General features: G+C 38.3%; 1 protein-coding gene across 2 annotated transcripts in view; it reads left to right on the top strand.

The window, feature by feature from the left end:
• Positions 1-23,717, top strand: part of DGKI (diacylglycerol kinase iota) — a 424,575-nt gene that overhangs the window by 383,819 nt on the left and 17,039 nt on the right. The window contains exon 29 of one of the 2 annotated variants that reach the window (XM_046669970.1): positions 20,938-20,975. The exons of the other annotated variant lie outside the window; for it this stretch is intronic. Within the exon in view, the coding sequence (XP_046525926.1) occupies positions 20,938-20,975 (38 nt within the window). The remainder of the gene's footprint in view (positions 1-20,937; positions 20,976-23,717) is intronic. 2 annotated transcript variants of the gene reach the window in all.

Here is a 23,717-nt window from a genome sequence, read left to right as displayed (position 1 = left end):
GTACAATACCACAGTGTTTTAATTCCTCTAACTTTGTTAGATGTGCATCTCAATATCTGGGAGAGCAAGCAGATGCCCTAAACTTTGTTCTTCAAGAGTGTCTTGGGTATACTTGGACTTTCCTTCATATAAATTTTAGAATCAACTTATCAAGTTTTGTGTTGCAATTTTCACTGCACTTGCATGAATCTATAAGTCGTTATAAAGAGAATTGATATTTTTATAATAATGAATCTTTCCATCTCAAACCATATCTCTTTACATTTAACTGGGTTTTTAGAAAGACTAATTGGACCTTTTAAATGCCTATCACTTGAGTTTTATAATTTTCTTTATGAAGGATTTGTCTATCTTTTGTTAAATATATTCTTAGGTACTTTATATTTTTTAGTGGCATTTTATGTTATAGTTTTAAAACTTTCTAAAGGGCCATTGTTGGCATATTAAAATGCAATTGACTTTTAGAATCATGTCTCAAGTTTCTTGTTTCAAAATCTTGAATCAAGATTCCTGTTAAACTTTTAAATTCATAAGCTTCATCTGAAGGGTCTTTTTGTGAGGAAAGAATTCTGTAAGGGCAATATCATCTGTAAGTAATCAGAATTTTGTTTCATCCTTTCCAGCCATTGTGCTTTGTATGTATTTTTTCTGGTCCTTTCTGCACTGATTGGAACCTTTAGGACAGTATTGAATAGAAGTAGAGACAATCAGCATCATTGACTTGTTCCTGATCTGAAAGTGGATGCACCCACAAGTCTCCAATAAGTGTGAAGTTTACTGATGTGGTGCTGGTGGTGGTGGTCTTGCAGATAGCTTTTTAAGGAGTTTTCCCTTCATTCAAATTTGTTAAATTCAATGAGTGTTGAATTTTATTGAGTACCTTTTTCTTCATCTGTGAGGTGATAATATGGTTTTTCTCCTTTGGTCTGTTATTATGGTACACCTCACTAATTGATTTTCTAATGGAAACCAATCTAATTTGTATGAGATGAATTCAAGTTGATTATTATATTCATCTCCTTTATATATTGCTGGATTCAGTTTGCTAATATTCTATTTAGGATTTTTACATCCATGTTCATGAGTATGATTGGCCTTTAATTTTCCTTTTTATTGTACAATGCGTGTATGATACTCCTAGCTTCATAAAATGAGTCGGAGAGTGTTTCCTCATTTCCTAACCTCTGGAAGACTTTGTATGACACTTGAGTTATCTATTTCTGAAATAGCTTGGAAGATTTCGACGGTAAAGTTGTCTTGGGCTGGCGTTTCCTTTGTGGGAAAAATTTCAATCACAGATTCATATTCTTTAATGTTTGTAGGGCTAGTCAGATTTTCTATTTCTCTTGAAAAAGTATTGGTAACTATTTTTCAAAGAATTCATCCATTTTGTTGAAGGTTTTTTCATTTTTTGGCATACATTTTTTATCTCTTCTTATTGTCTGTGTAATTTCTGTGAGACCTGAGGTGACATCTGTCTTTTCATTTTTAATAGTATTTGTGTCTGCTTCTCTCTTGTGTGTGTCTCTTCTCTCTCACAAGAGCCTTGGAGCCCTCTTTATATTATTGGTTTTTCAAGAAACTGTTTTATAGCTTCATTGGTCCTCTGTATTATATATTTGCTTTCTGTTGTATTAGTTTCTTATCTTTATAATTTCCTTTCTTCTAATCATTTGGCTTATTTGCATTCTTTTTCTACTTATTTTCTAACATTGACATTTAAGTACAAGCATTCTCTGAATGCTTTCTCTTCTCTACACATCTCCTTCTAGAATTCTTTTTAGATGCATATTAGGCATTTTCATGCTATCTCATATGTGTCTTACCCTCTCTTTCGTATTTTATATCTCTTTGTTTCTCTGGAATGCATCATGGATAATTTCTTCAAAATTGTTTTCTTGTTCAATTTTACTGAATTTTATTCACGTGTTTTAGGATTATCCTATGTGAGCTGCTCATTTCCTTGGACTTGATGCATGAGGATTCTTAAAGTCCTTCAGAGGGGTTTTCAGTCACCACAGAGAACTACCAAACTCGATTCACATAAATTAAATTCTCCTTTTGTGAGTTTGTATGTGTGTGTGCTTGTTTCTTGTTTAAAATATACAGGAAACACAGACGTTAATTCAGACTGTGTGGTGGTCAGTTGATGGCGGTAACTTCACTTAAGAGTTTTCTTTGTTTTTGTTTTTAATTCCACGCAGCACCAAGTTTTCTTCCTGAGTCTTTTGTAGGCTTTATTTCTTATTCATTCTTACACTGATTTAGCTCTTTGGGGCACAGTTTCATGTAGGAGTCTCTTTGGGCAGGTTCCAGGCTTTCTCATCTGTTTCCTGTGCCTCATACGCAAGGCACATCAAAGAGTGGCTCCGAGTCCTCGGGGTTTGGCAGAGACCTTTAGGATGTCAGGTAGTTTTGGGACCTGTTCATCTACTGTTGTCGCTGAATTCCCTTTGTTTAATGGATCTATGGGTTCCTTACTGTCTTTCTTAACAGTGGGGATTGTGCTTGTGTGTGTATGATGAGGTTTTAAAAGTTATTTTATTTTTGTTGTAAAATAAAACAATATATAGCTTAGCATATTATTATCATGTTAATACCCTTACACCCATCACCAAAGCCAAAAATAGAATCCCCTCCATGTGTCTCCATCCTAATTGCATTCCCCCTGGTCCTCTAAAGATAACCACTATCCTGATTTTTATAGTAATTTTTTTGCATAGCTATAAATTTTTATCACTCAAATATGCTACTTTAGATACTGTAGTCTAATCTTGCCCAGTTTTTGAAGTATGGTATGTCTTTTAAGTATCTTTGAAATACCAGTTCCCCATCTACCCCTTTCTTTTATTGAGAATTTATCACTGAAGCACCCAGGCCATTTGAACTGCAGAATTTCACACAGACTGGATTTCGCTGAGTGCAAGAGCTCTAATGGCAGCACGGCTCACATGTTCCTCTGTCCTCTGTATTTCCCACTAACTAGCAACTGGATCCAGAGCTTGATCAAGGTCAGGTCTGATCTCTTTTGCAAGTCCCTCGGTGGTAGTGTGTTCTTTTATCAGGGACAAGTGGTATCTGGATTTCACTGGTTTTTTTGGATGTTCAATACCTAGATTTATTATTTGGGGGTTGTCAAATAGTGATATTCTAATTCTGTCATTGGGATTTTTCTAATTCTATCACTTTATAAAAAGGCGCTTCATCTCCTCTACTATTTGATTACTCAGTAACACAGTTCCATACAGGAAAACCGAATAACTGTTTGAATCTGTCCTCTTATTTATCTGGTTATCAAGATAATTACCTGGTTCTTCATTGCCTTAAAAAAATGACCAATTTTTTTAAAAACATCTTGATGAATGAATGATTTTTAACATATGATTTTGGGCTTCAGTCAAGTGCATTTCTTATTCTTATAGAAGTTTAAATTGTTCTGTCTTTGGCTAGGGGGAGCACCTTAAGGTTGGCTCCTAAGACCTCTGACATTGCCCTAGTGTTCTTAGATCACTTCCTTGATTTTTGGCATGACAGTGTATTTCTTGCCCTGGATGTCATTTCTCCAAAACCTCTTAATTTCTTTTAGTGAGAAATAGTATTTTAAGACTACAGGCTGGGCACTTTGTGCTACCATGTTGGTCATTGTTTCTGAGCCTTTTTGGTGATCAGAGATAAGATAGATATGTATGGATTAAGGATGTATATAGACACACATACACATATACATCTTTAATCTTTTGCTTTATCCCACTTTAACATACAATATTCTCAGAATATTACCACATTCAATTATGATTACTGAAAGCATTAAAATATATTTCCTTGCATTTTTGTTGATTTATAACTTGATGTTAAGATCCTATAGCCGCTGCACACTATAATTTCTGCCTTTTAAGACATTTATTTTTGACTTAGTTGCAGAAGTAACTAGTTAATGCTCACCATCAGTCATTATGTTGATGTCTCTCTAGTTGTTTTGGTTGTCTGATCCTCATCAGCTAGTAAATTCCTTAGGAAAATCTACTGGGAATAGTATTTCCTGAGTTCTTTCATGTAATAGCGGTTCATCTGAGCCTTTTACCCTTGAAAATTAGTTGTGCCGCATACAAAATCGTTGGGTCACATGTTCACTCCTTGGTATTTTAAATTTTCCATTTTTTCCTAGTATAAAGCATTACTGTTAAAGTCTAATTGTATCATTCTTCTTATGAAAGTGACATTTTTTGTCTAGATATCCAAAGGATCTTTTATTTTTCTTTAATGTCCAGTACTTTTATGAAAATGTGCCTTAGTGTAGAACACTTTGAGACATTATTGTTCTCAGATATATAATATGCTATTTAAATATATAGTTTTAATTTTTAAAGAAAATTTCAGAAAGTTTTCTTGAATTAAGTGTTCATATTTGTTCTGTTGTTTTGCTCTGGTTTTTTTCTTCAGGAAATCATTTTATATGTTTGTTTTATCTTTTTGCCTATCTTCAACATTTGCCATTCTCTCTCTCATTCCTTTTGTCTCTTTTCTTGTTTCTTTTTTGATTTTTAAAAGGTTCCTTGTTTGTATCTTCTACTTTTCCTAAGGCTTTCCTGGTTGCATTTATTTCCGTTCGTTTTCCTTCTAGTTTAGTCTTAATTTGCAAAATGCTCTTTTTATTTCTAGTTCTTTGTTGAATTATATCACCTCGTTTCTGAATTATTCTAATTCTGATTCATGCTATTTCTTTATTTCATTTATCACTTTACTGCTGTCTTTAAAATCCCTTGAATAGTATGTTACTTTTTTTTGAGCAAGTCTTTGCAATGCACTTTCGTTGTCTGTACCAATGTTATTCTGTTCCTTATTCTCTTTTCTAAAATAATTATGAGATTTTTACCTCATTATCTTTCTATTTCTATTTTCATATGAAATTAGTTTATCTGAATTTTAGGAAGAAAAATATTTCAGTTAGCTCTTCTAGCCTCAGAGAGCTCATTCTTCTCTTGGTTTTGTGTACCGTTAAGAATATGGTAGATTGTTTCTCAGACTTCCTGGCTCTGACTCTTGTTCTCACTTTCATCCAGACCTCATTCCTTCTGTTGTCTCTGTTCTGCTCAATGTATGTTCCGCTCACAGAAGTTTGCCCTCACTTTGGGTCCTGTCTTGAAGGGGAGTCCTAGTTGGTCAGTTTTGACAGTTCACTGGGGCTACAATGCTCTGGGTATCTTAGTCCTTTCTGGGGCCGTCGTGCTTGTGAGCCACAAAAATGGGAAAAACTGCTGAGTTTCTGTAGCTGGTGTCATGTTGATTGGCCCATTGTACTTTTCAGGGAATATCTGTTGGTTATTTTGAAGCTTTTCCATTCTCGGGTCCATCACCTGCCCCACTGCTTCCCTGTACTTTCCTGTGCAGACACTGGTGGAATGCAGGTCTTTTGGCTGTTGGTGGCTTCTCTCCAGGCACTTGAAATTTTGAGGTTTATAAGGGTAACTTACCTTATTTTGTTTTAAATATTTTTGGTTCTTCTAATTTCTCTATTTCTCTCTATGTGGAGATTCAGGAATATTCAAAATGTCTACTGCATCTATTGCCACCATCTTCCCAAATTTCCTGATTTTTTTTAATCCAGCATTTTAGTTTACACTGTTAGAAAAGTTCAGTGTATCTCACTCCCCTTACTATCGAAAAGAGAAACCTATATTCAAAGAAAGGTTAAACATCTTGAGAGTTATATTTTAAAAAAAATTCTATGATACTTTCTGAAATCGAAAAATTAGAAAAAGAATAATTGATTTTTGATAAACTAAGCTTTAAGGGATTAATTATTTGACTCCTTGTGTTTTAGCAAAATAATTTTAATTACTCCTTTGAAATTATTTGGGATAAAATACTCTTATCTGAGCTTAAAACTAAAACGATATCAACATTTATTAAAACTTTATAAGTGCCAGGCAGTGTCCTAAGATATGCTCTGTTGAGGCTTAAAGTGATTAAATAGCTTCTTTAAGGTGACACCCAACTAATATATACTTAACCAACCACTCTAAATGTTTTATATATACTTAATCTTTACAACAGTCATAGTACTACTGTTATTCCTCTTTTACAGATGAGGAAAGCAAGGCGCAAACCTATTAGGTGACTTGTCCAATGTCACATGCAGAGCCAGTAAGGGTTAGAACTAGGATTCAGACTCTGGTAATCTAGATCCAGACGCTATTCTTAGCCACTCCCCTGTACTCTCTTTCAATAGCATTGCTGAGATTTGAGCTCATGGAATAGGAAATCATGATTGTTTTTGTTGAATGGAGACTTCATCATTATGGGGTGGGGTTTAATCATTAAAGAGGGAGGATTTTGATTTTGGTTTGTTTTGTTTTGTTTTTTCATAACAATGAGCAGTACCCTTGACACATAAGAACAATTCAAAGGTATATTCCTGATCCACTTGTCCTTCCCCCATACTTCTATAATCAAGGAAACACAGATCTAATTTCCTGTCAATAGCACTCATTCTTAAAAAGGAAGAATTCTTGAAAGAAAGCTATTTCCTTGAGGAAATAATCACAATAGAAAGACAATTATTATGACCAGAATAGTGAAGTGAATTAAGAAAGTTAGAAGTTTTCCCCTTTTATTTTCTATAAGCCATTTATCAGTGAAATGTGATGAGTAAATCTGGCTGATGATACAGATGCAAACATCTGCAGATCTTTAATTGCCTTGCTAGGAAGAACTTTCAGTATTGGCCATCACAGTATGCCACTTTGCAATGACTTTGGACTAGCTAATGCAAAGTTGCTAGAGTGTTTTCTTCTGCCCTATATTCAGTTTCTGACTATGGAATCTCCCATTGGCTTTTTAATTAGATTCAAACTTTTTAGTGCTCACTTTTGAGGCTCTTCCTCACCCTGGTTTAGCTCATGTTGCTTTAGTGAATTATTTCTACTCCCTGCTTGTGGGCCCCTCTCCAGATCCCAGCTCCCTTGTATTCACTCAGCCGTATGGTTTCTATCAGCTCCTACCATCTCTCTGGCAGATCACCTTCATTGTCCTTCATTCAAGTCCCTCCTCAGTGCTCATTAATCCCCTAGTCTTGGAACCACCTCCGTAGATTCTAAGGACAAATAATGATGAATTTTCCTGACAACTCGAATGCCCATGATTTCTCCTTCCTTACTGTTTTTTTGAGTGTATTCCAAATGTTTTTCCCTATGAGTGGTGTTGCCCTTGTTATTTAACTATAAACCCATGAATAGAGATGTTGCCCCACTCTACGCTGTGCGCTGGCACAGAATCCATTCCCTCTATACAAGTCTCACTGTTAGGTTTGCTGCAGTATGTGGTGTTGGCAAACAGAAACTTTCAATACACATCTTTGAATTCCATTGTAGGCTCATTAGCATTGTTCCCTGTTGTTGAAGATAGGTTAGTCCTGGTCCTTTTCCAAAGAAACTCAGTTACTAATGTGCTGAAAAGATGGCCTTTTATGGTGGTCTCACTGGGGGCTCCCCAAAGACTGTGTGAAAGGAAAAGGAATAAATGACAGCATGCTTTTCCTTGGCTAGTCTTCTTTCACATTTCCTAGGAAAACAGACCTTCACTGCTGATTAAAAAACAAAATAAAACAGAACAGGCAAACAAAACAAAACCAAACCCCCTGGGCTTTCCAAAATCAGGTTATATTACTTTATATGTGTCCTGACCCCACCATTCTGTCTCATTCTAAATCTCCCTATTGATTGTAACCATATAATCCTTTGATCCTTTTGGTTTCTTTGGAAGGCTTTGTTGGTGGTAATTATCTAATGATCTTTTGAAGCCTTATTATAAATGTGTGTGTCGGGGGTGTGCTCTGTACTAAGATTTACCTATGACTTTGCTGTAGACTGCCTTTGGCGTCAAAGGATATTTAAGTTAAAAGTATTTAAACGTTGCAAAAAAAGAAAGTAACAGAAAAAAGGAGAGAGTTAGAAAGGGAGGAAGGCTAATCTCCTGGTTTGCCTTTAATTGGATGGGTGGAAAGAGGCAATCAAATAAGATGATGTGTCATGAATTCTCTGGCGACAATGAAGCTATCATAGATTTCATTCCTACAGGTAACTCACTATAGTGTTTAAAAACGGACTGTGAAATGCCTGCCTTCATCCCTATGTAGCCATCCATGACAGCAGAAATGAAGAATCGAATTATGCTTACTTTTTAAAGTTTACCGTGTTTAAGATTTTAGCTGTAAGAAATGATTTGATCTGGGTTATATTAGTATCCATGTAACCAAGGGGCTAGGCAAGTACACTGAAGTTATTGTAGTACAATCTTTATATGAGGATAATTATTCTCCATTTGTCTGTTTTCTACTTGACTAGAAAACCTAATATTCAGTGACAACTTTTTTGCCAGTGTGCTCCACCTAAGGTTTATTTTTCATTTTGGTGGCTTCTTCTCCCAAAGAACTGGGTAGACACTGGTGACTGGGTTCCCTGAATCATGGTCTTAGCCTCAGCATCTCTTATCATGATTACCAGTTGCAAAATATTAGAATGTATTGTTAACTGTTCGGTTGGTTCCTAGAAGGTTAGTCCTGGATATGTTATTTCAACCTGTATGTTCCAATGTCTTGGAAGCATTTTTTGGTGTATAGTTTTGTTTGCCCAGGCTGTCTATTACAGCTACTTAGGCCTGGGCTGTGCTGGATAGACCTTAGAAAATATTCATCAGTCCAGCTCTTTTACAAAATAATAAAGTCAGTTAAAATACTTCCTCTTTTTGCCAGCCTTCTTTGTCAATCCTCATTTTCTGGGTCCATTTTGGGTGCACCAGATTTTAGGGCGTGACTCTCTTGGCTTCATACAACATCCCTTTATCACTCCACATAACACGTGTAAGCAGTTCTTTACTACAGCGTTTCCTTCCCCCAGCACCGCAACTTTGTTTTCTGTACTGTAGGGGAGGAAGACATTTCCTCTTCCCAAATGGGGGTTCGTCTGGCCGGAGAACGAATTAAATTCACACGAGACAGAATAGCAAGAGAAAATTAAACAAAGCTTTATGAGGAACCATGGCCCGGGGCCTTTCTTCCCGAAGGAAGAAAGGGCACGGAAGAAGTGGGGTGCACATAGTGGTTATATAGCCCCAAACAGGGTGTTTCACATGTGATTGAAATGTCCCTCCCACAATAGTCACAAGATTGCCCTGTCGGCACTTGATGGACACAGCAGGTAATGGTCTGCTATCTTGGTGGGTGTAGCAGGAGGCAAGTCTATTGTCTGGAGCTGGGCGGTCACAGGTGAGCGAAGCAATCACTTCCTTCCCTAAGGAAAGATGCTTAATCCTTAAAGAAATGACAACATTGGGAGGGGGAGGGAAGTCAGTTACAGGAGGTTACCAGACTAGCACAATAAAATGCAGATTTAAGTCCTTGCCTTTGGTATTGATTAAGAGTTTCTAGAGAGAAGGTCATCGCCTTTCTTTTTCCTGGTACAGAGAGGGAGGCACCTTTTACAGATAGAGATTTACCTTACAAATGTAAATGTGTCCTAACAAAGGGCAAGTTCCATTCCTCAGAGCCTCCTTCCCTGTCCCAGTTTATCAAAAGCAATCAGCCTCAAATGATCCTGATGCCAAAGAGACATATCTTGGGGTGGCCAGTTCCAGGTCCCCACACTATAAATAGACCAGATATGTCCTATTTGCGTGGACTTATGGAATTATTCAAGCTTATTATTTTCTAAGTTTCCTGGAACTGAACACTTCCTTGAGGTTATGTCTCAATGGGCAGGGAATGACTTGTATCATTCCTGACATAGGTCTCTTGAGCATGGCAGTGTAGTTGGGCAAGGACAAGAGCCTTGGTCTGGGAGTGGGAAGAACCAGGCACTGCCCTGGCTCTGCTCTTCTCAGGCTGGGTAATCTCGGGCAGATCACTTCCCTCAGACCTTGGTCTTTTCAGCAAGCAGGCTGAGCTGGCAGACATCTAAGGCCTCTTCTGCCCCAGACTCAGGCCTCTGAGCCAGGAAAGAATATTGGGCGATGAAACATGTGAGGAAAAACCAAAAATGTCATTTTCAGTTTTGGAAGGGTATTTTGGAGACACCTATGCCCTGCTCTCCGTGGGGCACGTGTATGGATCTCTGCAGATGTGTGCAGGTCTGTTATATTCTGCTTGAGATGACAAAAGCACCGCAATTTCCATACCTCACCATGTTCCCACTTTCTGAAAAGAAAGAAAATCAACTTTGCAAGTGTATAAATGCTGCAGGCCACTTTCACACTGGTAGCTTTCTTTAACAAGGTAACAAAATACATTGCTATTTAATTATGCAGCTTCTAGCTTTTCTCCTGACAAAGCAGAGCCCCATTGCTTATTGAAAAAGGGATTTGTAATCAGCCAGAATCCACTCAGTTTTGCTCAGTCTGGTGACATTTCCACCTCCTCTTTGACCCTGGTAAGTGAAGGCAATTATTTCAGCCATTGTGAAAACAAATTAGAGGGGTGTTTTGCAAGACAGCAAAACAGTCACTTGAACCATACTGTTCTTGTAACTGTTGGCTCTGTTTCTCTGACTGTGCCCCTCTCTAGTCCTCGTATCTTCCCTAACTAACCCTGCGTGGCCATCTAAAGACATTTTTCTTCGGGCATCTGATGTCCCAGTGATCTTTCCTTTCTTCTATATATTTAAGCTCCTTTTATCTTTGAGGAAGAGGGTGATCCCCCTGGCCAAGGATATATTTGGAAAATGCAGTTGCTAAATGCTTTTCATTGACATTAAAAAAAACGGTCTTTGGCCTCACGTTACTCTGGGAGTCTTGGAAGGTGTTCCACCAGAATCTCGTTTTTCACTCTATTTCTGACTCATTTCTCCCTACCCCCATTTCCAACATCCTACTTTATTAAGCGGAACTGCTTATCACCTCTTCCTTCATGCCAGCCGGTGTTCTCTGTAGAAAACTCTCCTCCATCTTTTCTGCCAATGCAAATCTTCCCTTTTTGAACAACTTCTTACAATTTTCCTAGGAAGTCATTCCGTACGTCACTCTATTTCTTCAGCAATCAGGGGCTATGTTTGAATGTATAAGTACACACTTATTACTTTATAGATACTCTCACTTTCTTAAAAGTATATGAATTCCTAAGAAGAATGAAAGTTTAGTCTTCATTTTGTTTCTCTTCACAGCAACTGGACAGTAAAATCTTCTCTGTAATAAATATCATTGAAGATTTACTCATACACCGAAGCCTATTCTATTCTGCCTCTTTTGAGCAAGCTTCAGAACTAACCATTTACTTTAGAATTCTTGCTTCTAAGGCATGATATTGCTTAGTCAACTTAGTGTAATGTTGAAGTGACAGTTAAGACTTATTTTTCATTTCTCTGAAATAAAACGCTTAATTTTTCTATGCTTCCAAATAATATCTGTTGTATCCTTATATGGAGATGATTCAAAATAAGTGTGTTATTGTAACTTAATTGCAAATATAAGTTATCATGTCTATCTTTCCACTTATAAGTAAGAGCAGGCTCTAGAAATTTCATCTTTTTTAAAATTGTACAATTATGCTGTGTGTGCATTTTGCTGATGTGTGCCCCTGAAAATGACCTGTGTTATATTCACTCCTCCTACGCTTTACTTTTGTTCCAAGGAGGAATGTTTTGGCTAAATCGATTCTTCTCAGTTAAAAAGACCTCCATGTTACAGAGTGGTCAGCATGCTGTTAGGCAATGATAAGGTACTTACTGTGCATCCTGATGACCAGATGACCCATAAACCTATCATCTTCTTGAGCTCTAGAACACATTCATTTGTACTTGGATCCTGCCCTTCAACACCATTTCCCACGCAGTCTTGATGTTTGGTTAAAACCAATAACCATCCATCACTTTCAGGCCATGTCAGATCTGCTTACAGCTATCACCGAATGAGATACGAGCACTCTTTTTCAACCCAAGGTTCTTTTAAAAGTCCTGAAGGACACTGGTAAAATACATCAAATGAACTCAAGGAGACCTATCACAGAGGAATGCGGCCTGACATTGAGGGAAGGGATGAAGCCAAAGCCCCGATGCTCTCACTAAGATCCTCAGTGAAAGTCAGTAGGAGCTAAGGCCAGCAGCAGCTTCCCTTCTACTTGGCACTTTCCACTCATCTGTGAGGCTAACAAAGACCTTTTTTATTAGTGCTTCCATTTCTCTTACCTCCTCAGGATTATAGCTTTATCATCCAAAAGCCAGGAAAGCAAAATAAACAAAGTTAGTCAATCTAAATTAAATTCTCTCAACATTCTGAGGATGAAGGACTTTTGGAGAATACTAGAATTTTTTTTTTTAATCCCTTACATTGCTAATGCAGTTGTATTACTTTATTCAGATGTTAAGAAGCAGAAAGTGTGTTATTGTGTACTATAACTATTTTGGGTTCTTGAATTTAGTAAAGTGTAATCAGATTAAAACCCTTTACAAATATGAAAAATCGTGTTGGTGGAAGCCTAAAATTTATTGAACAAAAATAGTTGATGGTTCAATTATGTAATGTTAATGCTAAAAATGAATTTATGTTTTTCTAGTTTTAAGGGAATAGTTGGATATTACTTTAGAAGGTGGTATTATATAAAAAGATGTGTTGACACACTATAGCCAAAGATGATAATATTAATATATAATAACTAGAGAAGAAAACATTAATTTTGAGTTGTATAGATTCTCAAGAAGATATTTTCAAGAACCCCTCTCATCTCCCTTGTGACTATTGGCACATGTTTTACACAGCTGGCTGAAAGTTACATACTGTGACTGTGGAAAAGAGTGAACCCAATTCGTCCCTTAACCTATGAACTTGTCTTCACTAACCCAATGCTCAAAGAAAATTAGCCCATGAAATTTGTTTTAACACTGAGCCAAGGCTTACTACTGATGTCCTAGGAAGTAACATGTATTATTACTGAGTATAGGGCTGTGATTTGACCCATAAGATAAACATTTCTAGTTTGTTGAGATAATTGCAATAGTATTTCACTGCATGTAATAAGCGCTATTAGACACCAAAGACATTTGAAAATATTTTCAACTCCAGAATTGACTGCCAGGTGCAGCAGGGGACAGTAAAGTGGACTTTCTTCCATTCCCTGGAGTATCTTCCTTGATCCAGAGTTCAAAAAGTATTGAAATGATAGCAAGTTGAATCACCAGGCCACGATCAACCAAATATTGATTAAGTACTTCACGTATTTTCTGTACTATAGTGTTTTCAGTGAAAGATGGAGTGTGGATAAAACAAAGAGAAAAAAAATGAAAACATGGTCCTTGTGCTTGTGGCTTAATTGCAGAGATGGGACTGAGACATGTGAGACAATGAGAAGAATTTCACAACAGCGGATGAACAAATGGGATGTTTGGGAGAGACATCTGGTCCCTGCACTGTTTATAGATAATTCCAGGGGTGAATAGGAGAAGTGGAGCTGACTGCTTCTGAAGGGAGTACATCCTGGGTCTCTGGCAGCAAGGTGGAGGTTTTCTGCCAGGAGGGAACACTGGATGGGGACTGTTTGTTTTTTCTCCAAACAGGAAATCTCTTCCATGCTAATAGGTGGCTTCAAAAGGATTGCTGCAGCAGATGGAAAGAACCCATATACATTCATGCATTCAATTAGCAGGGGCTAATTGAATTTGAGGATTAACTCTGTCATTAGAAACAAAACCTATTTATGTCTCCTGTCTATGGTTACACACTTTAAGAGGGATTTGGCACAGGTGGAGCTTGAGTATTAGACCACTGTAGCATTTAATGGCCTTTAGATGCACTGATGGATTAATCCCGACAATGATGGGATGATAAGAGAATAATAGAATAAGTAAGACTTATTCTCTGCACCCTCCACTGCATATTTCTGTGGCGAAGGAGAAGCTGGTAGGCAGAGTGAGGGATTTAGACTAGAGTTCAGTGAGTGGTTGCCCCCTCCTCTTTTTTCCTCCTGAAAGTAAATGGGCTCTTCTCTCACATCAGATTATTAAAGGGAGATTCTGTACAGAGCTCACTGTAGATAGAATTCCTAATTCAGTTCAACAAACAGTTGTTGTCTGCTTAGTCTTCTACTTGCCTTTCTTCTTCCTGCTCCAAAATGCTGATCTTTCAGATAAGCAGTTCTCAGCCTTTTTAATTTTCCTGCTGAGATACTCATTACAGAAAACTGATGACATTGTTTTTAAAATACACTCCCATAGGTGACACAGGTAACAAAGGCTATTTGTTCATGCCCATTTCCCAGTGCTAACTGAGTCAACCCAACCCTCTGACTCAAAGCACATCACAATGCAAGCGGATGATGTGACAGATTGTATTTTCCAAAAACAGCCACAGCATTATCTCCCATCCCACAATATTCTTCTTGCAATATGATTTTGACACTCTTGCCATCAAGATATGAGGTCTGTGCCCTCTCTCCTTGGATATGGGCAAACTTGAGACTGTAGTAGAAGTGACACTGTAGTTTCCAAGGCAAGGACTTCCACTGGGCTCTCTTGGGATGCTTGCTTTTGAAACCCCACCACCATTTCAGGAGGAAGCCCAAGCAGCCTATGGAAGCCCACACAAGAGGAACCAAAGCCCCCTGCTGAAGCCAGCACCCAGGTACCAGTCATGTGTCGTCATCCTGAAAGTGGATCTCTCAGCTGTCAGTGAAGCTGCCCCAACTGATGCCAGGTGGAGCAGAGACAAGCTGTTTCTGCTGATCCTGGCCCATATTGCAGATTTTTGAACAAAATAAGTAATTGTTATGTGTTAAGCCACCATATTTTGGGATGATTTGCTATGTAGTAGCAGAAAAGTGATACAGATTTGTGTGTAATTATGAGAATAATCTTGAATATGTCCTAATATATTATAAAAACCCCTCAATATTCTAGCTATTATTGTTAACAAATAACTTGACATGTATCTTATTATCAATTGTCAAAACCTCCTCTAGGCCTAGATTAAAGTGCAGAGGTCTTTAAAAGTATCTAATTCCTGCTTTCTCTTATCTCATCTTGGACTTGTTCAGTATGACCATGTAAAATAATATTAATTGCAGTCATTTTTATGAACTGCTTCTCATTTATGCCCAGTTAGCATAATTCACACTGGTTATCCATACCATTAAATGTGTATTAGATTACCTGTGCTATGTTTGATGATTATACTAAATTCCATTTTGGGGAGCTAAGCATTCACAGTTTGTTGCTCATGTACCATGGCTGGCTGCTCACAAAGTAGAAAAATTGGACAGAATGTTTCCGATAAGGAAAATACAGGAAAAGCTATAAAGAAATATGTATCTCAGAGAAGTGGGCTCTTGGGTAGTCGAGAGTGCAAGCTCTCTGGTACAGTAAATTACTCTGAATAAAGGAAAAGTATGAAGACTCCAGTTATGATCAGATGAAGGGAACTGTGAACATAACATTTGCCATGAGTGTGCTCATTATTCAATGTCTCCTCTGGCATAAAAAGCCTTGGTACTTAAAGCCGTACAGAGACTTGACTTCATTTTGTATGTGATGCATTCATGGGATTTTTATTTATTTATTTACTTATTGTGAGGAAGGTTGGCCCTGAGCTAACATCTGTGTCAATCCTCCTCTTTTTGCTTGAGGAAGATTGCGGCTGAGCTAACATCTGTGCCAATTCTCCTCCATTTTATGTGGGATGCTGCCACAGTGTGGCCCAACAAGCGATGCCAGGCCCACGCCCAGGATCTGAACCCGAGAATCCTGGGCTGCTGAAGCAGAGTGCGCAAACTTAACCACCATGCCACCGGGCCAGCCATACATGAAACTTTTATTTGGGTTATTTGCTTTAATTTTTGCCCACTCTACTCCAAATTAAAGGGGAGACAGCAAGGTGGCAAGAACTCTGACCTAGGGGTCAGAAACAATAAAATAAAAGAAACAAAGAAAAAAATCAACAAGAGTCCCTCTGTCTCTCAGCTGGATTGCTACTATCTGTGTGACCTTGGAAAAATCAGTTCACTTCTCAAGCCCCAGTTTCCTCATCTGTGAAATGAGAGGGTTAGACTAAGGCCAAATACAGCTCTGGAATGTGGAATATGACAATTTCTGAAGGGATAGTCTTAGGCTGTGATTCTGCTTTGCAGATGAAAAGATTTAGGGGTGAAAAGTATGCAGACCTTGGCAAAGCTAGATATGCATTTATGATTCTCGATGAATCAACTGATTTTTTTCCCCTAGGTCTCCACAAGCCATTCTTTGTTCAGTAGTTTTTGTTTTTATTTTTATTTTTTTCTTTCACAATTTTTTTTAAAAAGATCTAAATGACTGCTATCATTAGCAGGAGACAAACAATTTGGCCATAGAATATTAATTTAAGAACTGAAAAATTATTGAACATGAAAGATTAACTTTTTTAATAGATGTAAATGCTCAGAGTTTTAGCTCTATTTTATATATCATAATGTAGTTGTTTTAGTTGACTTATTGAGAATTACGTATATATGGGTTTGCCAAGTTCTGTATACTTTTTATTCTTAAATATTTTTATCTGCAAAACAGGAATCACAACTTAAACTATCTCTTCAGAAGTAGTCACATGCCAACTTCTAGAGCTGTAATTATCCTTGGTTTAACTCTCGTTTCACAGATGAGAAATGGTTGTTTTCCAGTGTAAAGGGGTGAAAAACACCAATACTCCATGGTGTTCTCTACAGAAGACCATAATGGTCAGATTCTCTATTTCTTGAGCTTATTTGCAAGACAGAGTCAGGAAAGAACTGAGTTAATCTTCCTTTTCCTAACGAGAGAACTAAAGCTTTGTAAAGTAACTTGCCCAAGGTTCCAGCTAGTTAGTGGTGCTTACAGGACTTGAACTCAGGCTCTGATTCTAGACTCAGTTACAATATATCCCTTCCTAATTTGGACTTGTTGCCAAAACGTCAGCTCCCTGAGAGGATGGATTTTGTTTTGTACAGTTACATCCCCACGACCTTGAACCAGGCCTGGAATGGCAGGAGCAGGTGGGCCAGCAGTGGCCCGTGGACTGTTATTTCCCATTCCTGATTTCAGGTGATAGGAGCCTCTTTTCCTTCCATGGACAGATGTCTGAGGTCATCTGGACTCTTGGGAATCCAGACCTGAGAAAGAGAGACTGTGAGAAGGAAGATGGTGACTCCCTCCTGACATTCCTGGCTTCTCAGTTCCAAATTTCTGTCTCAGGATGTTTACTGGATAGCAGTTTATTGGAAGGCATAGTGCTGAATGAAAAATAAACCGTTTCATGTGAACTAATGATTCCGGTTCTAACTTCCAAAAATGACAAACTTCTCAGTTCTCTACCTTCTTACTTTCCTATCTATAGGATACAAACTGTATAAGTTTATGATTTAATTGTCCAGGAAACTTAGTATTAATCTAACCAATAACTTTTACGTCCCATTGACGATTTGACTTCCCTTGCTTCTTTGATTTTGGGAGCCTTGTTTCCTCAGCATGAAGGGAGTTTTGGAAAAGGTGAGAAGGCAAGCTCGGAGCTTAAGAAATAATAAAGAATAATACTGTAATCATAACAGCTCATTATTTGTTTTTAAGCTTCATCTTTCAGAAGGTTATTATTTGGAGTTGAATACTAATGGATTCAGGCTCTCTTTATGCAGAGGAAACATTAAACAACAGTTTTCATAGGGAAGGACATTAATCAGGAGAGAGAAGTGGGCCTCATGCCTAATAATTTTGCATAACAGCTACCCTTGGGTGTATTGCTTGACTTGAAAATAAATATTTATGCTTTCCATCTCCAGCACAATTGGGAATTACTTGTGGTTATGATTCATTCTGTTATATGATCTTCTACCTGTTCATAGGGACTTTAAACTGGGAGGCTGTTGGAAACCAACAAACATAGATAAAAACGCTTGTGGAGGAGTCTGAGGTAGAAATTGAAAGCCGCTTTAATATGGGCAATCTGGAGAAAATGAGCCAAGAGCAGGTCATAACTCTGCTTCCAGGAGGGGAGGGCAGAATCAAACTGGCATGCTGAGGGATATTTATATGCTCCTCTGATTCACTTTTAACTCTGCAATAGCTTCTCATCACCTGCAGGATAAAACCCAAGTGTCTTGTTTTGACGCAAGAGGTGCCCACTGGAGTGGTCCCTGTGGAGCTCTGCAGTCTGGTACTGAGGCCACTCTACCTCAGATGTGATAATACACCGCTTTGCAGGGTCCCTCAGACAACATGACTCAATTTCTTTGTTCATATCCTCCCTTCATCCTGTAAGGATTTTCCAAATCTTCTTTGCTAATTAAATCCACTTATCATGGAAGAGTCAGCTTAGACTTCACCTCCTCCAGGAAACCTTCTTTGAACTCCATAGCTAGCCAGTAAGTTTTCCCTCAGTCTCTCGTATGATCATTCATTCATTCATTTTTAGTTGTCCTTAAATAGGCTTTGTCCTGGGGATTTTTTCATCATCTTGATTTATTGCTTATAGGCACCAAATTTTATTACACAAGTGCTTTCAGTTAATGAGTTCATTTTTCTTTTCTCTCTCCTTGATTCTTTTTCTAGTTCCCTTTTTTTTCCTTTGAATTTCTGGGAAATGTTTCAATATGATCTTGAAAACATAGATTCTGTGTGTGTTTCAAAGCTTTTATTAGCTGCCCCCTCGGGCAATTTCCCTAACCTTATTTCTTTCCTAATATGAATATTCTACCTCAGTCAAGAGAACATGCTGTAGTATAAAGGTCCAAATTCCTTGTTCTCCCAGACCCACAATTGCTAATGCTTTCCGCTGCCTCTCCCTCCTGTCTGCTGACTTAGGGTTTACTTCTTGGGCTTAAGCACCATCTCATTGGCTCCTTCATCCATGCCTCTCATCTGGTGGGTGCAGTGTCAACAGAGATGTGTCTACTTGATTTCACACACCAATTTGACCCTTATTGCTGGGCTCCTGCTGAAGTGTCCATATGTCTTTTTCATGTATTTATGTACAGTCACAAAAGTATTGAAAACTACCCCTTCTGTTAATAGAACATCTATTTATCTAGCACTTTTTTGGTTTCATCCTTAGTACAGAGAGGTGAGCAGAGCAGCTGTTAGTCTTATTTTATAAATAAGAAAATTCATTCGAAAAGACTGAATAGCTTCTTAAGTTTATGTGTCTAGTAAATTACAGAGATTAGAACTAGACTCCAATCCCATACCTTTTCACAACACTGTAACCTGACAACCTAGAGAGAATTTTCTTCTGTTTTCTGTAGGCCTCATAGAGCCTAGTAGAGCTCTCTATGGTCAGCTCACAGAGGGCACTGGACAGAGGCTTGGACTGGACACAGAGACCAGCATGGTGATGATTGGACCACTACTCTCTGTGCCCCAAGAGAGTGACTTTACTCTCAACTCCAGTGTCCCCATCTATAACATGAAGAGTGAGAGACACGTTTCCTTAGGTTCTTTTGACACATAACATTTTATTACTTCCCTTACTGTTATTTTTTTCTCTCTCCCCTTTGTACTTCTCTTTTTGCTTTCTTTTCACTCAGTTCAGCAACTAATTGTTGTGCATCAACAATGTGCCAAGCATTGTGGTAGGAACCATAGGGAGAGGAAAAGAGTATATTTCTTACAGCTTGTTAAGGAAAGGAAACAGTCTTCCTTCTCTTTCCTGTTCACCTTTTTTCTCCATTCTTTTCTTCTTCCTGCATCCTTCTTCCTCTTGTGCTTAAGTAGGCATCATCATTTCCACAGTTTTTCAAGGCCTCTGCTTTGGTCAGAGGGAAGGCACTCAGCCCTGGGCCAATGAATGAGTTTAACATGCCTGTGGTCCTTTGCGCCTAGTGACCCAGGACTCATCAATGCTCAATATAAAAGATTTGAGAGCTTCATTCCGTGACAGCCAGGGGCTCCAAGTGCTTTGATGTGTGATACTACATTTTTGGCTAACTCTATATGAGACACTACTCAAACAAGAAGAGCAAAATGACACTTTGAAAAGTAAATTTAAATTATTTTCTTTCAAATTTTTGTGACGTTAAAGCCTTAAAATGATATGCTTTTTGAGTAGTTTTAGAATCTAGGTGTTTATTTTCTGAAGGGACTATTTCTACTCAAATGCAAATGTTCCCTTTAGGAATCATAATTGCATTAGACACTCATATATACTTTTCCCTTTTGTCAGTCATATTTTCTCATTCTTCTACACCCTACGTGACATGCACATGCACTTCTGTTTTTTTCTCCCTAAGGCTAGATAGTTTTACAATTAGTTTAGGTTATCTAAGACTTTTAGAGTTCCTTCCATAAAAGTCACTGATGAATTTGATGCTAAACACATGGTTGTTTTCTTCAAAATATAACTAAAATATACTTGTTTCCTCTTCACTGTCTCTGGTCCTCTTCATTTCCATAGCAGTGGGTATTTATTTATCATTACAAAACACACAAACAAAATTACTGGTGATTACTTGAACTCCAAGAGGATAAAGTAGAAGAAACTGGAGAGAAAGGAGCAAGAATAATCATAATTTGGCACCCACTCTGCCTTAGTGGATGAGTTAGGAACATTTATAGGATTTAAGTAATCCTTTCAACTCTCCTATAAGATTTAGACTTGCTATTTTACAGATGTGGACTCTGAGGCTCAGAGAGGTTAAACGATTTGCCCAGTGTTCCACAGCTTGTGGCAGAGATAAGATTTGAACCCAATCTGTGTGAGTCCAAATTACATGTTCACTTTGCTGTGCCAGGGCTAGAGGGGGCTCAGGAAGACTCTAGCATAATGGATGGGGTGGGTCCCTGTGTAGGGCAGGGCTGAAGAGGAAGCCTTAGAGTGTTTACCAAGATTCAACCTTTGGCATGCTTCTCCTTCCCTGGTTCCTGCCCCAAATGTAGACTATTTCTCCAAAATATGGATCCAGCCCTTTGTAAGATTTTAATGAGAGGGTCTTCTACTAATGGGACATCTCTCTTTTGTCTTTCACAGCAATTTTGCAGGCAGTAATAGCTGGTGATCTTATGAAGGTAAGATATCTTCCTACCAAAACTTCTGGTGATTCTTTACAGAACTTTAAATCAACATCCTTTCTCACCAAATTTTCATGATCCCGTATATCATTTATCATCCCCCTGCCTGTGCTGGCTGAGTGGAAAGAGGAAGGATGTTCTTTTGAGAATTGAGCAGAGAGGTTGAGAGGAGTCTTCACAGCATCTCCACATTTCCTAACAGCAAAGGGTTTGTGCAAGGGCACCATGCTATTTGCCGTGATAAGTTAAAATGGACTACACATCTTCGGGATGTAGTGCACACAGTGCCCAGGGTTCCAGCTCTCTAGAAGTTGATATTTGAAAAGTTTAAAGGTTGCCTTTCAGACAGGTCTTGAAATGAATGCATCTATAAGAAGGACCTGGACAACACCCAGAAATGCATTCTCCAGGCCAGAGCATACCTCTTCCAACATTCTTACAGTTTTGTACTTTGGAAATCGCAGTTAACCGAAGAAGATACTCTATCTGATCCATGTTGAACATTTTAATTTGTGCTTATGTTTTCTGGTGAACTTCATTAAGAGGGAAGGAAGTGGTCGCTGCCTCTAGAGTGAATATAAATATTCACTTCAGACTGCCTGCGTTCAGATCTTGGCTCTGCCATTCGCTGTATGCGTGCCTTTGTATAATTATTTAATTCTCTCCCTGCCTCAGTTTCTTCATCTGTATAATGGAATAATAATATTGCCCCCTCTCTCTGGTTTGTTGTGAGGATTGAATGTAATAATATCTGTAAAGCTCTTGAGACCGTTCCTGTTACACTCTAGAGTGCTATTTCATTAATATCATTATAGTGTTAGTCTGTGTTTTTTTAATAGCTAAACAGAGTGGAGAGACGCATATTTGTTATAAAGTATAATACAGTCTGTGAGTATTCTAAAAGCTATATCTGGTCCCTTATCATTTTCAGGCATCAGGACTTTTGACTGCCCGTGTATCCCTGTATAGCCCACACTGGCATTGATCTCCTCTATAATATAGGCAACTGCCTAGGGGCAGAGGCTATGTCTTACTCATCAGCCTATGTAGTATGGTGCCATTGCAGATCGAGAAACCAAAAGACTTAAAGCTGAGAAGCACTACCTTGTAGACAACTTCTTTTGAAGAATATCTGTTGAATAAACTGAGGAGTGTCTGTGTAACATTTTCAACAGGTTACTAGCAGAAAACAAAACGTGAGAATGTTGCAAACGTCTCGATAAACTGCCATGTTTAGACTCACATTCCTGGAAATGATCCCTGTGCCACTGTCCAGATCATAGTGTTACTAGGAATTGTTACCCACGAGAGAACAGTGCTCTCTGAGTAGTATAGCTATGAGTTCCATGCCATTTCCCAGCAGTGGATTAAACTGATACTATCCTATCTCCCTACAAGGTCTTACACTAGATTCTATGGGAAATGAAGACATGCGTAAGACCTGATCCCTGCCCTTGCAGAGCTTCTAAGCCAGAAAATGTTGTGAACTACCATACACTTGAAATCTTTTCATTTTATTTTGTATATGCTTTAAGTCCAGCAAACAGATTTTCCAGGTCCTGAGTGCATTATCACACTTTTTTTGTACTTAATATAGAATTATTTGAGATATGGGAAATCACTGTATCCGGCCAGTTATGATATTACATGCTCTGTTATAATTATTTCCTAAATGGCTAAGAAATGGCTTAATACCATATTTACTGAGAGATGAAATATAGGGGCTTCAGTTTTTCTTTTTCACGCTTTTTCCTTCTTTTCCTTCCTAAGTAATTTTCTTCCCTTTTCTTTCTTCTCAATCTTCATTCATTTCTATCTTCCATGTAGAAAGTACAATAAAGATTAAATACTAAACTGGTTGTGTGTGTGTGTGTGTGTTTGTATGAGGGGGAGAGAGAGAGAGGGAGTGAGAGAGCATGAGAGAGCATGCGAGCAAGTGAGCAGAGAACAGAAGACCGAGGAGCCACCACAGCGTGGGGGCTCTCAATACTATCCACTGCACATTTGGGCTGCATAAGAGGCCCACAGACTAACTTAGTGTTCAGTGTCTAAAAACTCCACAGGCAGGCAGAGTCAAGGCAGCTGATGGCTCAGGTCTCTGTGGCTTTGTCGCACCCCAATCCTTCACAGCTCTGCCCACAAAGAGAGTGTCATTGTGAGACAATACAGTTGAACAGAACAGGATTCACTTAGATTTTTGTGAGAAACCGTTAGTGACGTCTTCCTCTTCTATTGCCCCACAGTTTAGGGATGAACGTCCCCATGTGTTCCTTACCTTCATTCAACTGCTGCTTTTTGATCTCTTTTCTAGGAAGGCTTCCATGACTCTTTCCATTCCCTGCTTTATGCCTTCCTAGTGTGTTACAATAAACTCATCATGTTCCTCTCCATTACTGTCTATTTCTTCATACAGCTGTCTCCCCCATGGACTGTGAGGTCTTTGAGGCCAGTGACTGAATTATATTCATCTTTGTTTCCCTGGCATCTGGCACATGGCAGTTCTGTGGTTGCATTTGAGTGAAAACATGAACTATAAGTTTACTCTTTGACCTCAGGAGATGTTTGACTTTTTAAGTAATGTTGTGCCATCTAACTTCTTGGTGGTAGAACACATTCCTTTCGCTTATTACCTGCTGGGTTATTTGATTATTATTTCTCCTAAAACTACCTTTTAGAAGCTCCAGAAAGACTCTTCTTGTTCTGATATATTGAAATTAGGAGAACAGGGACTCACTCACG

Source organism: Equus quagga, chromosome 8 (genome assembly GCF_021613505.1).
Source record: "Equus quagga isolate Etosha38 chromosome 8, UCLA_HA_Equagga_1.0, whole genome shotgun sequence".
In the NCBI taxonomy this organism is placed as follows: Eukaryota; Metazoa; Chordata; class Mammalia; order Perissodactyla; family Equidae; genus Equus; species Equus quagga.
This window is presented reverse-complemented; position numbering and strand designations above follow the sequence as displayed.